General features: G+C 35.1%; 1 protein-coding gene across 2 annotated transcripts in view; it reads right to left on the bottom strand.

Moving 5' to 3' along the window:
- Nucleotides 1-1,882: 1,882 nt before the first annotated feature.
- LOC112556391 overlaps nucleotides 1,883-17,372 on the bottom strand; it is a 28,708-nt gene continuing 13,218 nt past the window's right edge. For both annotated transcript variants that reach the window (XM_025225359.1, XM_025225360.1), the window contains exon 9: nucleotides 1,883-17,022. In XM_025225359.1, coding sequence (XP_025081144.1) covers nucleotides 16,673-17,022 — 350 coding nt within the window. In that variant the 3' untranslated portion in view covers nucleotides 1,883-16,672. The remainder of the gene's footprint in view (nucleotides 17,023-17,372) is intronic.

Raw genomic sequence — 17,372 nt, 5'->3', positions numbered from 1 at the left:
TCGTAAACAACATAAACGAGTTGTAAAGAAAATAAATCATTAAGGTAGCAAATGCAAGTTGTGAGAGGAGGATACGTAATAGTGAAAGAGGGCGTGTTTTTTTTTTTTTTTTTTTCTATTCCATTGTTATGTTAGGAAATCTATACTTATATTTATACGAGACTGTATAAGCATTTCCTAATTTTAATGTTTTGCCAGACCTTACAGGCAAGCTTTGAAACAACATTTCATGGCTTTTCCAGCCCTGGAAAACTCCCATTTTCTCGCGACTTTTCCCAAGTAAACAATCGGAAATAACAAGGCTTTCTGTAGTCGATACCGAAACAGCTGGGCTTATGAGACAAAGGTTTTGCGGCGGTCAGTGTTTTTGATTTCCGTCAGGCGACATTAATATACACGAAAAAGACAATTCAGCCCAGATTTCTTTGTCTATATACATAGAGCCATCACGGATTCACACAAAGACTCCGGAAATAGTCTGAGAGAACTGTGTGAACTATACAAGAGATAAGAACCTCTAGGTTTTATTAACTGACTCGATAACTACTTCTGTTTGTCTCTAGAGGTCCTATATAGGTTGTCCTTGATGAGCATACTGTCCATGCAGCTGCTTCCAGTTTGGAGTGTTTCGTATTAATTAACATTTCGCTTATACTTTAAAACACGTTTTGTGGGAAATGAAGGCTGCAAACGGGTGGAGCTGGCTGGCATTCGTAGGCCATTTTTTTTTTTTTTTTCTAGAGAAAATCGACTCATTCCTCTTGATAGATGTCCATTAACCACTGGATTTACAGCTCTTGCCTCGCTTACCCCCTCCCCCTAAAAAAAAAATCCCGATCTGGTCACATTTCTGGAGAGAGGTCTAAGTAGAAGATGCATCCATTTGCATAGCCTATATGGTGCCGGTGTCACGATCTGAACCTTCGCCCAAGATAGCTATTCGACTCACAGATCCCACGCGCAAGTCAATGCGTCACTTCCGCTATGTGAGGATCACTTCCGTAAAGACAGTGTTTCTCAAATTCAAAGCATATAAAGCTCATAGGAGTATATTATACTGTTCTAAACCAATGGCCGTTTCAGCGGACCACTTCGTTATATTCAAGACATTATGAGCGAATGGTCTTCTCAATTATGTCGTTAAATTCGACATGTACTGCCTTAGCATATGAGTGAATGGTCGTCTCACTCTCACACGGATATTGTTATTGTCAAAACAAGTATGCAATACTGTATTATCCGAGCATATGAGTGAAGTCTCGTCTTTTAGCTGATTTCATCCTTACCTTCTAGACTGACACTGCCATAGGCCTAACATATGAGCGAATCCTCGTCTCAAGATTCTCCTTATCTTGTATATGACATATCAAAACAGCGATTCTACATTATCTGCGCACGCGAACCGAATAGGTCGAAGGGTTATTGAGGGCGGTGTGTGGCTAATAATAATATTAATGTAAAAATACATCGATCCTTTGTCCGATCCTACCAAATTTGGCAGAAATACGGCTGTCACATCTGGATGGTGTAGGTTGCCTGAGGCCACGTGTCTGTTCCCTTACTGCACCCGATAATATTATGCAGAAAATAAATAAATCACAGTATACCTCTAGCACGCAGAATAAATGTCGACAGCGCTGTCATCAGGAGGCAGCTTCCCTCGAAACTTCGTACAACTGTTACTATTATACGAGTACTAGCTTTACTATTTTACAAAATCTGCATAAGCTTGACTCGAAAAAATCAGCAGTTGACAATAACATCACAGTTGGAAGACATCGCGGCAAAAGTGAGGCCGAATATTCCAGCTTGTTTAACATACTTGATATCAGTTTTCCCTTTTAGATCCTCACACATGTATGCAGACAGTAACAAAATAACCTTTTTTTCAAACAACCATGCCTTTATTTGGGATAATTTGTAACATTAAGAAAAATAGGCATGACAATTTTGCTAATTGCAACATGATGAACAGGAAAGCTACCTTCAACTGACACTGCTGATGCTATATGCGACTTTCTGTCTTCAACTGCCAGCATACACACTCTTCTACCCATCGTCCTCATTTGCTGCATAGCTGTCCCTTCGTTCCAGACTCTTCAAAACGTCCTCTCATTCATTGCATAGCTAAACCTCAACACGCTTCTAAGCCTCTCTCTTTGCAGGCAGGACACTAAACTATATTTTTTAAAAAATAGGTATTTTCATATCAGCTCTTGAGTTTCAACCAACTATTACTGTTAACCTGATTCATCCAGAAGCCATAAATATATAAGCTCATCAATTCGCGGTGACTAAGAATATCACCATGTCATTTTACCTCTTTCCCCTACATTGCACAGGTGTGAACTCAGTGCTGAACGCGGATATAATGCATACTTTTCTTTCTTTAAATGATGCTACGTTGCCTCCTTTGGTCCTGCCAGCCATGCACTCTTAACAAACTCCTCGCTACATCAATAAAAAAAATAACAAAAAATATTTAAAAATTAAACAGAAAGAAAACAATAAAAGAACAACCAAAAAAAAGAGCACTGAGGAAACTGACTCAAGTTTTTTTCCTTTTGTTCAAACAAGCAGTGTATTCTGCTGTTTTTTCAACCTTATCAGCCAAGTCAGGTGCTCATACACAAGTTTATACATATAAAAATATCCATTTTTTTTCTGGCTCACAAGAAAAATGGTTGGAGCATTGTCATGAACATCATAAGCACATCGAAAATCACTCCAAGAAAAGCAACTGTCTCTTCAGTGAATCTAGCTACAGGTCATTTAAATGAAAATTTCGATGTTAAGAATAGCTCCGACATTGTTTACAACGTGACACAAAGCACTAATGAAAGCAGAAAAGCATAGTTACAGTTCATTTTCACGATACACCTTGTTACATCTTGCATTTTTATCATTTCCTTCAACCATATTCTCTTTCTGCTGGGCATGATACAGACAACACACTTTTCCAACTAATTGTGATATTTCCTGTGGCACAGACTGCACACTTATGCACCAGATTTTGATAATTCCTGTGGTGATGTATTCTTGATATGCATGAAGTCTCCAGGAAAGCAATGGTGGGAAATTTTCACTTAGAAAAACATTTGAAGAGTTTAAAAAAAAACCATCAATAAGAACTTCTTTTATTTTTTGTCTCACTATGCTATATAGGTACTGCACTACTGGCAATTTGATTTAATGGCTGTTTTGAAACAAAGCTAGTCAAGTAGTAAATTATTTTAAGTACAGTCATATAGGTTACTTCATAATTCCAGTTAATAGCCCCAGATTCTTTCACCTGTTATGAATCTCAAGACTATTTCATCAAAATAAAAACCCTGCAATAGAATATCTTTTTCATTTCTGATTTTATCTGTTGTATCTGGGTGGCAGTCATGTAACTGGAACTCAGCAATGTACCTATACATACTGCAGCTATTATTTAATACCTTCCAGGGATTGCTAAGTACAGACTGGCTGATCCTTGCCAATATGTTGTCTTTTTAGCCAGATGGTCATCAACAAACACACCACCTTGATTTTCACTAAACACATTGCAGGTAGCTAGCTCAACATTAGCTGCATTTATGCACTATAAATAGCAACCATTTACATTTCCAGCAAATCAAGGTAGAACAAACAGCCACATGGACAAATCTGCAACCTCGCATCAAAAGTACTAGCAGGCCTGCAGAAAATTTCATGACTTTCTCAAGTTTGTCTTTGAATGGCAAAAACTGGAGATACTCTCAAGCTATAGAACTACACTGAAGACAGAAAGTCAGGTTTGAACAAGAAATCTAGTATATGCAGCTGGCTTCCCAGAGAAAGGGAATATTCACTAGCAATAACTACTCAACAGAAATATATTTTGATTTTTTTTATTTCAACAACAAAAATTTGGATGGAGATAATGATTATAATTTTACTATTTGTGTTCTTCAAACTAAGCATGCATTCAGCTGCAGTGAGCAGCTCACGGGCAGCCTTTCAAGAATATTACCTCTCTACTAATCTTCTTAGCATTAAGTCAGGCATGGACATGGTGCTTTAAAGTAAATTTTTGGCATGAAGAACTTCAAATGTAGTACTAGCTCAAAAGCAAAGAAATGAAAGAAAAGGAAATCAAAACAGCTTATAGGAACAAAGGCAACAGGCAGTCTCCAAAAGTGTTAGATTTGATCACTGGGCCATCTACGATGTTAGCTGTACAGCCACATGCCGATACTGTTCAACAGCCTAGTAACAACATGCATATACAACCATCAAGCACAAAGCATGTGCATATGGCCCAATAGTTATCAGTCATTTCAAATGGTCAGCACACTATCAGAACTGAATGACACACTGCTGCTTTGCTAAGAGCCACCTCCACCCTTCACCACAGCCTTCTGCAAAACCAATCTTTTTTTCTGATTTCAGCCTGAGGCCACTGCCACTTTCATGAATTTAGCTATATAGCTCCTATCACTTGAATGGGTGCAACATAGCTTAAAAAGGTTTACACATGCTGCAAATTTTGAAACAGGGCCCCATGGCTACGAAAAGCCAAAAGCAAAAGTAAAGGTTGGTAATGGTGAAGAGTGGGGGTTAATATGACAACTACACTGAAACAATTCAGGCCACACAAACAAACTCTTGCATGTCTTGTTAAAATGCACTGAATCCATACCATGAAAATATCTCTTTGTTCACTGCTTCAACCATGCATTTAGTAAATGGAAAGCAACATGACAGATACAACATTTTCCATCAGAAGGCAAAAAAGAAAAAAAAAAACCAATGTCACCACTTGCATTGATATGAGCATACATGCCTGTAAGCATGTGGAGCTGGTGGACAAAGCTGCACAAGATTGATGTGCTTTTGATTTTTAATAAGACCATAACATAGGAGAATAAATGAGCCGGCATCAAACAAGCCAGGCCAAAACCCACAAGTATTTTGTAAGAACAAAGAACTGTGCAAAGTAAAAGAGCAATCAGCTCTTTGAAGCAAGTTTATTAGATGAGACATAACTACAAACAAAAAGTGTGAAGCACTATCAACAGAACATCAATAAGGAACAACATCCTTGTATTTTTGTGCCAGCAATTCAGCCAGTTTTCTACCAGCTGATATTTTAAAAAAATTCTAGAAATACAAGAGAAATCACATTGGCAGAACTCTTTCAGATCTTTGTTTTTTTTCCCTTTTAACAGCAACAAATTGTATCACCATGAAAACCAGCTTATTTAAAACATCACAACAGCATCTTGGAATAAAAGAATCTCTGATTGGTCTAAAATAAAATGCACTAATACATAGAATGCTAATTCAAGACTAAAATAATTTACCAAACTATTCTCAATTCACAACACAAACTCCTAAAGATGTTTTTCTATTTTTCAAAAATTAAAACACATGTGACAGTCAAAATTCCAACAGGGATGTGCATAATTCTTTGTACCTGGGTGACCATAAAAAAGCAACAAAAAATGTAGTGAGACAAACAGGAAAGGAAAAGAATAGCAACACACTTTATCCTGCATATGTGGTTATTCTTTAGGCAACAATGCTTGTTGCCAACTTGGTTATGATGCATAAGATAACTCTCACATTAGAAAAACCTCCAATCAGCAGAATCTGACCTTTTACAAGTGTTTCCGTCTCAAAGCTAAAAAACCTTTTTCCACCACAGAATAGAACTGAAGCCTGATATGAGATTATCAATCTGGGAAAAAGCCACCACAATCAGTTTATCAGTATCAAGGACAAAAAAACCCCAAAAAGCTCTCAATTTTTTTCAGCATAAAAATATTTTTGGCAGCACTGGCTGACAAGAACAAAGATGCAACAACTTGACACCAGTTCTGCAACAGGTTTTAATATAAAAGAAAAAAGATCACTGCAAGGACTACTGGCTGCAGCATTTACAGGCAGAAATGAAACCCAGTAAAACCCTCTAGAAACCTATATGAAAATATGCATATAGGTACACATTCAGGTGCACACACACAGGTCCTGCTATTGATGTGGCTATTGTTTGGTGAAGACAACTGACTTAATATCAGAAACACTTTTCAGATATGCTGGAAGAGGCATCTGATCACAGATGAGCTAAAAGAGCAGTTCCAGTGAAAATCACACCAGATCAATATAAACTGTACAATACATGCCAAAGCAGTTTACCCTCAACCAACGTCTGGATAAACTGCATGATTAGAAGTAGCACTATATTATATGTAATTATTACAATGCATGTGTAATGTACACAAAATGTATAAATACATACACATGTATAAGCTGATACATTTATACTATAGCATCCTACACACCAAAGATCACTTTGTTTCAAGAGACTAGCTTTTGATGTGCACACTGAAAGACACTCCACAAATAACAATGCAATGATTATCTTGTCAGCTTACTCATCAAATACCGGGCGGCCATAAGTTACTAGGTAAAACATATCTACACTATGGTGGGAGTAGAAAGAACTCTCACCTGCAACTAAATGGTTTCAAATTAGGAAATTTGTTTTCCAAATGTTCCTTCACACAATTTGTTGCAACTAGAAGCATGTGCAGTGCAGCACTAATACCCCTTAAAATGGGTAACCCGGTGCAAAGTTAACTCTACAAAACAACCGATTCTTACTCATGTACAGAAATAATAGTCAAGCGACATTCAAAAGCAAACCATTGACCTAAAATGAAACAGAGAACATAGAACACACACTACTTAAATCCTGTGTCAAAGTGCAATGGGACTGTAAGAATCATTGTACTTAACATTTAACTTAAGAAGCCTCAATAAATCTGTAGTTCTAAATCTACAGCTCCAACTTATTAGCTCACTACAAAGTAATGTCAGTCAGTTCTTCATAAATACTATGAAAAAGCTATACACAAGATCTTGACGGGTTTTCTTTTGCAGGGGTTGGGAGTGTGAAGGGGGTGGTTTCTGATTTTATTTTTGCTGGTCCAAATATTTGTAACAGAGCATTAGTCATTGAACAGTTCATTGTCTTCAATGCCATTGGAAGAAATAACTCATTTCCTCCAACCATAAAGGATTAAAGTAACCTGGGATCAGCAAAAATGTAACGCCTAGTCTTACAGCTTCACAGTATAATGTTATCTGCAATATTCTAAACCCGATTTTCCAAAATACATTCTAGCATTAACTCAAATGGATGAATGCGGGAAGAAGCTGCCAAAAAGAAAAAAAAAATTTTTCAGAATGAGACTTAAATCACTTGAATTTCTGTTTCTAGAAGACTGAGTTGAAAAAGAAAAATAAGCCAGTTTGCCCTCACACAGATAATAATCAGTACACGATTTAAAATGTCAATTGATCTTTCTTTGATGGCTTGATCAAGCAAAACTGACACTACCTTCGTTCAGGTACAAAAGGAACTATATGTCTATTTTATCTCAACACTCTGAAAGAAGACATGCTGCTTGCTACCAAACACAGGAAAAAAGTAGATAAACAGCAAAAAACTGGATTTAATAGGATAGACTTTTGCAGAAACAAATGAGAGCAAGGGCAGCAAGGTGATGTAAAAAAAAAGGGTTCAGTCTGGAAAGTGGGGAGTGGAATGTGGGGTGCAGCTGCAGCACATTCCACAAATATGAGTGTATCAAAAATAATGTCAAGTTCTCCAAATGACTGATTCTTTTAGGTCCCATTTTCAGTCAGGCTTTTGTGGAATTATTGGTTAACCTGCCAACTATAAAGCTAAACTATAGATTACTGTGGTCAAAGTAAAGGTAAGGCTGGGTTTTGTCATAAGCTGCTCCTAAACATTCAGCCATGAAAAATATAGTCATTTAACTAGATCATATCTGCCTCTGGTTCATACCTGACTTCATTCAGGTTCACTTCGCAAAACCATCAGAGCGGCATATGTAACCATCACAAACCTTACAAACACTATATACTGTTAGAAACTAGCACTACACAATTTCTACTAAAGGGCCATAAACATCCAAAATATCTAATGCTAGTTAAGGTCGCCAAAAGATATGTTCACAGCTATATCTGGTGAAACACAGAAAGCACCTAGCTAGATGGCTAAATAAGTTCTTCTTAATGCAGCAAAAGATAAAGTAAGCTCCTTAAGTCATTTCTCTATTGGTAGTCTAGACTTTCTAATAGTTTAGAACAAAACTACTTGTTCGAAATGGGGTTATATTGCTGCCTCTCAAGTCTCAATTCATGAAAAAAAATTCTTCTGTTGAGACTTTCAAAGTATAATCAAGTATCAGATGTCTGCTTTTGAGATATGGATAGCATAAGATAGAAGATTTACAGTACAAAAACATCTTCCTCATGTTGCAATAGCTATATCTTGTATAGGTCAATGTGGAAATAACAGCACATGCTATAAGCCATTATAAAAATCAGTTCAGGATTTCAACAAGTAAATCACACACACAAAAATCTTGAAATTAAAAAGTATATGCATGATCTCCTTTATGTTTTCTCTTTTCCCTTACAAATATTCTTACCACATAGCACTCCCAAAATCTACAATTATCTGATGATAAATCGAAAGCAGATTTGTTAGTAGAGGAATGTGTGTGTGAGAATTTATGCATGCACATATGTATATGCAATTCATGTGTATGTATGCATAATTAACAAAATAAAATAGTTTAATCACTACTGCCTAGTATAATGACTTTGTACTTTTTATTATCTTTAAAAATATCTTGATATTGTTGAAGTAGATGTGGAAGAAAATAGAGAATGTAGAATGTTAAGCAGGATGAGAGGAAGTGCAAAAGGTAGCTAGTAAGCTCAATTTATACTGGAGTTAATAGAAATTTCTCTTAAGAATTTCAAATCATGCACAGTGCTTCAATGAAAAAATAATCTGAAACATGCCTTTGTAATAATAAAACAAATCTAACAGCAGATTTTTTTCAGGATGTGTTAGGAAACTTTGCATTCTAAGGAATACAACTTTAAAAGAAAAACAGTTTATCAGTTAAGCAGAATATGTAAGCAGAAAGCTATCTTCTAGAATGCAATCAGAATAAAACATACACAATGATGAAAAATTGTTTTGAAAAGCACAAGCAGTTCTATGAAAATGTCTTACAGTTGGCACTTTGAAGCAAAACAGATGTATCCAAAAATACTTAACATTGTCTGATAACAAATCTATCAATATCTTCAGTGACAGTGTGTTTCAGATCAAAATTTCATAACAGCCAACTGCTCTTGGGTGGAGGTCATCTTAACTGCTGCCATTACACATCTCCGATTCAAAGCTGCTAGAAACCTTCTTCAACCTGTTCTCATGAATCATAGCATTACATCAAAAAAAAAAGAAAAAAGAAAAGAACAGAAATGAATTTTTGATCTGAAATAACTATGACATTCTATTTCTGTGATTAACATTTTCAAAAACAGACTCATAATACAGTTTTCACAGTTTAAAAAATACAACCTATACAGAAGTCACAATACTGCAACCATCAGAACTCTGATTACATAATGAAAAGGTGTTTAAATTAATCAGAAATCTTCTTGCCATGGATGTCACATGGATTGTGCTCTACTTGTCTTTATAAGCACACAGTAGACGAGACAGATGCCAGCATAAATATATACATATAGTAGAGAAAGTTCTTGCCTTCTCTATACAAACACATGAAAATGGTGAATAAATGCCCTTGAAGTATAATGAAATTGTACATTTTAAATTGTGAAAGATTAAAGGTATTTGGGCTACAACATCAAGTAATTAAACCACATAACCACATGGACCATAGTAAAAATATTTTTCATGACATCGTACAGCTTTAACTGCCAGCTGGAGCAAGAAACTTCACCAGCACAAACTTGTGCACTCACTTTTTTTGGTACTGATTGTTAAGTTTTTATTCGATCAACTTTTTGCTGCTCTTGGTGAGGCAGTAACAACTTTTGTATTGCAATGCAGGCTAAAAAAAAAAAAAGTTCAATGCTACTATTCAATACTAATAACGCAAGTAGTTTGACATGGACTTCAGTAATATAGGTATGACTGAAAACAGGCAAATCAGAAATGTAGATCTGTACCCAGTTTTGAACACACTGTGTGATCACAACCCATACACATAAAATAATACTAATAATAAAGGAGGTCTTAAGATAGTGCAGGTCATTGCTACAGCCAACATTTTTACAAATGCCACCACATTACCTAAACTCTAAGACAAAGGGAACAAAATATCGCTTTACAAGGAAACATGTGGGATTTTGTAGGACAAAGCCTCTGATTGTCTAAAAGGTAAGAATATATGGTGACCAATATTATACCAGCATGAAAGTATTACTTATAACTTTTAACTCCAAAATTTTGTCTTGATTCTGATTACAACAGTTTACAGAAGTTTTTATGACAAACACAAAATAGTACCATATATTCACACATGTGAACATAATATAATATCTAAGATTTATATTGAAAACAAGTTATGAAGAGTTATATGTGTGACTTATGACATCCACTAGTTGATGAGGATATTACACATTTAAAAAAGTCTATGCCATGAAACCTAAGATGGGAGATAAATGACACCTATGGGTACCTAATATAAAAGCAATTCACAACAAACAGCCAAAAGCATTGCACAGCATTTTTGAGTTTTTTTTCATTAAAAAAATCTTCAAGCAAGACAACCATGTACTCTGAATATATGTGCTCTGCATTGTGCTGACAGGCACAAAGGTCTCTTGTTATGATAAAATCTTTTTAATTTTCTAATCATGAAAACAATCTGACAGCCTTAGTTGAAGAAGACTGGTTAGTGTTAATCACACCATAAAAAGCAAAAGCATGTCACTAGATATCACAATACTTTTGCTAAGTGAACACACAATCACATTACGAAAAACCAGCAAAATATGTGAGACAGCAAAACCTATAAGAAAATATACAGCTTTCATGTTTGAATGGTACACCAAGTGGGCAGCAGGGTTCAACTATTAGGAACCACCCTGACATTCTCTGGTGTACAAGATGATGGAAAAGAGTTTACAGATTGTTGAAACTGCCATTTTCTCAAGCCAGCAAATATTTTGGCATCATAAGTCAAAACAGCCACCAAAACCCTCACAATATCAATCATAAATAAACAAAACTTGGTAGACAAACAGCATAAAGAAAATTTCAACTGAAATACAAATATTCCATGATTCCATGAACCTGGCCTTATATAAGACACTGTCACCCATTTTTCATTCAAGGCTGATGAAACACTATACTACACAGATACACAAGGCTTTCAAAAATGATCTTTCTGCAAAGCCTAGTCATCAAGTGCCATTTAGTCCTGAGCAAAAGTGGCAGGTCTGGGAAGCCAAGGAGGAATGAGTTTAAACTCACAGACATGTCAAGAGCACATATCAGTGAAACAGTAAGTTAAGCACTGACAATAAAGTGGCAGAGTGAATGACTCCTCCAGAAATTCATCTGAGCCCCTGGCTTCAAAATATATGCTATATTGAGATTATCTAAAGGGCCATATTTTCCAACATACCATGTCTCCATTAAATCAAGACATCAAATTCATTGTAACAAATGGATATGCAATAAAATACTATCTGGAAATGTTGCTGTTACAAATGCTTATTATTTACTAAATACTACTCACATGGCATGTGTGTACTGTCACAAAGGCTGGGGCAGAAAAGTAGGAGTTTGAGAATAGTTGAGGAATCTGGGACAACTCTGACATAATTCATGAACAATATTTTGCACATAAAATATGATTAATACCATCATAAAAACAAAAGTTTAGAAAAATAGTAAATTCTGATCTTGTTAGTCCTCAAACTATGGGAAGATAGGCTTTATACTTCATCACCCATTTTCTGAAAAGTGAGACAGTTGGAAAAACTGGTGAGATCTGCAAATAAAACCTCTCATGACTAGAAAAAAGCAAGCACTAAGATAAGCAAGAAGAAAAAGTCACAAACAATTGAAAAAAATTAACTGTAAAATGTTTGCCTCTAAGATAAAACAAAAAATGATTAAAAGAAACGGTTTCAGTTGTGGATTTGTAAATCAGCAATAATATCATTGTGGAATAGCAAAGTTCATAACAGAAAGGATGCTTTTGCTAGTGGGCTCAAGATTATTTCCTGGAAGAAGCATGATTAAGTGATTTAGACTTAACTGTTTATCCAAGATTCAATATTAAAATTGACAGTCCTGTGAAAGATTACAATCCATTAAGAAAGGAGACCTTTTCTTTTGTTAACAACTGTATACCACACAGTTATGTAAGATACATCAATTGTGAAAAATTTTTCTGTGTAATTTTTCCTCAAATGCAAACAAACACCAACAAACTGTACAAGGTCACAGATTGAAAACAACTAACGTTTAGAAAAACAGGAAATTCTGCTCACTTAAAAGTCCTGTTTGCAAACACTAATTTGGTCATGTCTTACATGGTGTATATTCAGACAATTCTTATTCGTTGATCATTTGCTCAATAATGAAAAACATCTTCCCTAAACAGCTGTTCTCTGAATATAGCATAACACATTTAATTCAGAAACATATTCTACATAGGTTTGATCTCTCTTTTATCTCACTCTGTCTTCAAAATAGGAAAGAACAAAAATGACAATAATATGCATTTAACGAAAATCTGTTACAAATCTCAATAAGTTACAGATTTTATCTAGATAAAGGTCTCCTACAAAAGTTTTAAACTGTTATATACCTATAACAGAGCAGTCCCTTTAGAAGAAACATTCAGTAATAAAGTGCTCTGCTAATCAGGACCTTCACAAGCCCAACCCACCCAAGTATATTCAGAGAGCAGCTCTGCTGGGACCAACACTAGAAAACACTGAGAAAAGAACAAGCTATTGCAAGCCACAAGCTAAGCACTACCATGAAACCATACAATGGATAGTAAAATTTACTCCAATGGTGACATATGCTGGCAGAAAAAGAAATGAACCATAGACTAACACTTCACAACACAACACCCTTCAACTAAATGTAGAACATTCAGCCAGATATTAATGAACTATCTATCCATTTTCAGCACCAGATGGTGCTTTAAATATCAAGCTTCATTTAAAACTACCTCATCTCTTGTGACACATGACAATACAAAAATAATAACTTCACACAATACAGAATATGTAAACCTTGCAGTCAACAAAATTAAATAAAAATCAGCCATACGTTTGACAAGGCCCAAATCTACACCTGTGCGCAGTTCTTAAAGGTTACTTGAGCGCTAATAGTTTCACAAGTCACAAGAACACTTATACACAATGATCCACTGATTTAAACTGTTACTTCAAACATTTCAACAATGGAATGCCCTGAATCATAAAATTTTCATAGTTTAACCTGTATAAAATTATTTTATCTTTTAAAGAACAGTGTTTTTTTTCAAAACTCAAAAACAAATGCAATAGTTTTATGAGGAATGTTAATCTGTGAATAGAAACATTTATCTCTTCTAATATGAACAAGTAAATATCTTTTTGCTTTTAACATTAACTAGCAATACTCCATAATTTCATTTCTAAGGGGTCTCTTTTTCGTTGATACAAACGGTGAACAATGATGGACTCTGGATTCTAATGTTAACACCATAGAAAGGAAAGTGGCATGTAATAAAAAAAGAAGTTCATAATAGAATCAATTGTTTTTTCCTTTTTTTTATAGGAATTGATAAAAAAAAAAGTTTTAAAAATTTGAATCAAAGGAAGAAATTTTGTGCAGATTGTTTAACAAAATAAAATATCCCTATTATTTATACAAACCAGATGTGGAATGGTTGTTAAAAAAGAAGTGACTGGAATGTTTTTAAAAAACTGAAAATGACTTACAGATTTCGCTTTTAATATCTGCATTAATTTTACAAACAAATGTGGAAAAGCTATTAGGTGCTGCTCTGGTCAAAATCCATTAGTTTTCTTTTTCATTTGATATGATAAAAGGCTTAACAATTCTACATTAGTATCATCTTTGACACCAAGACAATTGATCACTTGAATGATAATTACTAAAAAATATCTAAGAACTGACAACTACAGCTTCAATTAGGATACAGTATTGTCCTAATTTAGCAGTCTTCACACTGCATGTGTGGCCATGAAAAATGGCACAAGACACATTTGCAACAACATGAGTCACATCTCTCCTTCATCGTAAAATATATAAATACTGTTTACAGTTGCTGGAACATCTTTTATAAAAAATAGACTCTGTAAAATAGTGTCTTCAATGTCAAAGTGTTCTTAGAATGAGACACTAACTTCAACAAAGACCAAAAACATAGCTGGTCTCCACTTCATAAGATACAAACAAAATTCTACTGTTCTGCTGGTCATTAATTAGTAAACACTACTTTCCTAATAAACACTAACAACTAAAACAAATCTGAGGTGGTTTTCTATTAGCAGCACATGTGCATGCATATGCATACACACATGAATATAAAGCCAAAATGAAATGTATTAAAAAAATTAATTTTCAACAATCAAACTAAAAAACAAACATTTGCCAGATAAAAGCCCGGTGCTAAATTGTACCAAAAGTTTAGTCCCTGATAATTTCCTGCTTGATCACTGAAGCGCACAAATTCATTCTGGAATTTAGTATTGGCTTCCATTTACAATGACTAATAAGTAAACAACCAAACAGTGTGCTACCCCAGCAAAAGAAAACAAAACAGATTTAAAAAGGGGTGGGGGTAAACTTATGGCCAGTAAGTGTACTGTCGCTACTTATCACATCCTTCTGCTGCAGTATTGAGCACAAACATGAAAGACTTGTAACATTTTGGAAAACATGCCACAATTGATACCATTCTCAGCCCTTGCCCCCTCAGTTGGTCTTTGCATCAAATGGAATGTAACCAGTTATTCCAAGTAATTTCAAAGACTGGCATTATTATTACTTTCTAACTAACAACAAACAATTAAGTTCAAACAATGACAGAAATTAGGTCAGTATTTACTGTTTTTCACCATAGTGTTACATTCAAAACCATGGTTGTGGAACAGCTCTTTTCACTTTTTTGGTTAACCTTGATAAAAAGAATTTTTTAAATAAAAAAGCTGATAATTTTGTTCCAATACTATTTGCAAATGCATAATCTGATAACATTACGGAAACTAAACATATGGAGCTCACTGTACTGCTGTGTTCATGAAAGTAAGTTTTAAATTTTAATTAAACTAACATTCACCATACCGTCTCAAAAAAAAACCCCTTCAATTCCATCTTCAAAGTTTAACAGGAAAAAACAAACAGAAAAGTAAGGAAATTAGAAATAAAACCTGAAAAATGGCTCCTTACTATCGAAGATAATCGTGTTTTACATCTCTTGCAATATTCTAATTAGGAAATTATCTAGTTGTTTACTCTAATGTAATACCTTTGTGTATCATTTGCAACAAATGCAAATTAGCAAAAAGAAAACAATATTATAAAAGGTACTAGCATAAAAATATACTCTATTCTGCAGCTAATTTCCTTATTTCTAATTTTCACTAATAGGTTACATTTTTAATGATTTAAAAAAAAATCTAACACCTTCCTCCCAATTTCTTTTCTGAAAGATACCATCTATAGCCTTTGCTCATAAGTAATCTGTATCTCTAAACTCCCTATAATATTAAATCTCTATTGCCAAATTTCTCTTCCAAGAGATGTCTTCTATAGTCTTTATTCATGAGTAATCTGTATCTCCAACTCCATGTAATGTGCACAACATGCAAGGATTCATTTTTCAAAACTGACACAAAAATTATTAAATGAGTTAACCACTACAAGTGACATTTTTATTATGCTGTGTGTGCGAGTACACTGAAGAATGTGTAAAGTGCACAGGCATACATCCAGCTCACAAAATCAAAAGCATCCTTTGTAAGCTACACATACCCACATATGAAGTACACTGATTTAAGAGGCGTGATTTGTGCACTTTTAGTAATCTCATAGAAATAAGCTGTCAGGATGTGCACCTTGCATTTACACATCAATTCTTCCTCCCCCCTGCACGCTATAAGCTCACTCTTCCCTTTCTTCCCACTGGAATGAAATTTTTAACAGGCTGCCATTTAGCTATGCTTATTGTTGGTCCAGTGAGAAACAGTACCTTTGCTGTCTGTTCTACTGAGTCCAGGAATAAAACAATCAACTTTGTGAGGGGACATACAGGCTGGAATGAATAACAACTCATAAGCATAAAACAACCTCAGCATCACCCCTCTGACAGTAGTTTTTGAAGTGTTCAAGCCCATCCCTTATCAAGGATAATGGATCTTACAACAAAGCATTTAACAAAAGTATCAAGTTTGTGACTGCTGCTATCACTTGAAAGAAAAATTATCACAACCATAACCTCTGTAAACATTTTCAAAGAAAACATTGAAATAACCATGAATCTTCTTTACACAATATTTTTGTTCAAGGAAAAAAATGTGCTTGTAGGTTTAAACTTTTCTTCCTTTTCAGTCTAACATAAAATCTAAAGTTCAACTAGCATTGCTAAGTCACAAAAAACACTCCCAAGGGGCATAATAATCACATATTTGCAACATTTACGATAGATTTCCAATCTTTAGAAAGCACCCTCAAAGGGTATAATAATCAAGTGTTTGCACCTCCTATGATATAACGTTAATTCCACCTTGCCCTTGCTCAGCAAGATTTTTATTCTTGTATTTTGCTTGCTGACACTGATGCTACAATGAGAGTTTCTGAAGTTGCTGAGGATGTAAGCAAAACTGGCATGTCTGATAATGGTGTCTTCATTGCTGCAGCAGCTGTTGTAGTGGCCAAGTCACAAGAGGAGGATGAGGCTGCAGCACAAGCAGCTTCTTCTTCTGCTGATGGCTTTGTGAAAGGTCGTAGCTTGACAGGATCATCAAGATCAAGATCTGCAACAGAGGAGAGGCGTGGATTTTCTTTGTCAGCCATCTGCAGTGCGCACCAGGTGGCAGTTCGGGCTCGCTTGGTGTGGGCTGTAAGCTCACTGATACTAGCTGCCAAAGCCAGAACATCTGAAACAATAAAATGAATGAAGTGTTCATAAAGCAGTGAGATGTGCAATCTCTTTGAGGTAACCTTCTGTATCCCATGACACATGCCTGTGTTGACAAAAGTTGATGATATGTAAAGGGACAGAAAAGTGGAAGAGGTTTACCTACATCTCACATGTGTCCCGTGAAAAAGGTTGACTTTCTCTCTTACATATATGAACACTGCTTAGTTTCTCAGCCCTCATATACATCCCTGATGACATAAGTCTTAATTCATTCACAACATCAGTAGATCATGCAAACAGCCATTCTATGACACAAGTATTTGAGTAAGTTTATTAAATTTTTAATGCATTCAATGATAATTAAGA

Source organism: Pomacea canaliculata, linkage group LG2 (genome assembly GCF_003073045.1).
Source record: "Pomacea canaliculata isolate SZHN2017 linkage group LG2, ASM307304v1, whole genome shotgun sequence".
NCBI lineage: Eukaryota > Metazoa > Mollusca > Gastropoda > Architaenioglossa > Ampullariidae > Pomacea > Pomacea canaliculata.
The sequence above is the reverse complement of the archived record's forward strand: the minus strand, read 5'-3'. Positions and strand labels throughout refer to the sequence as shown.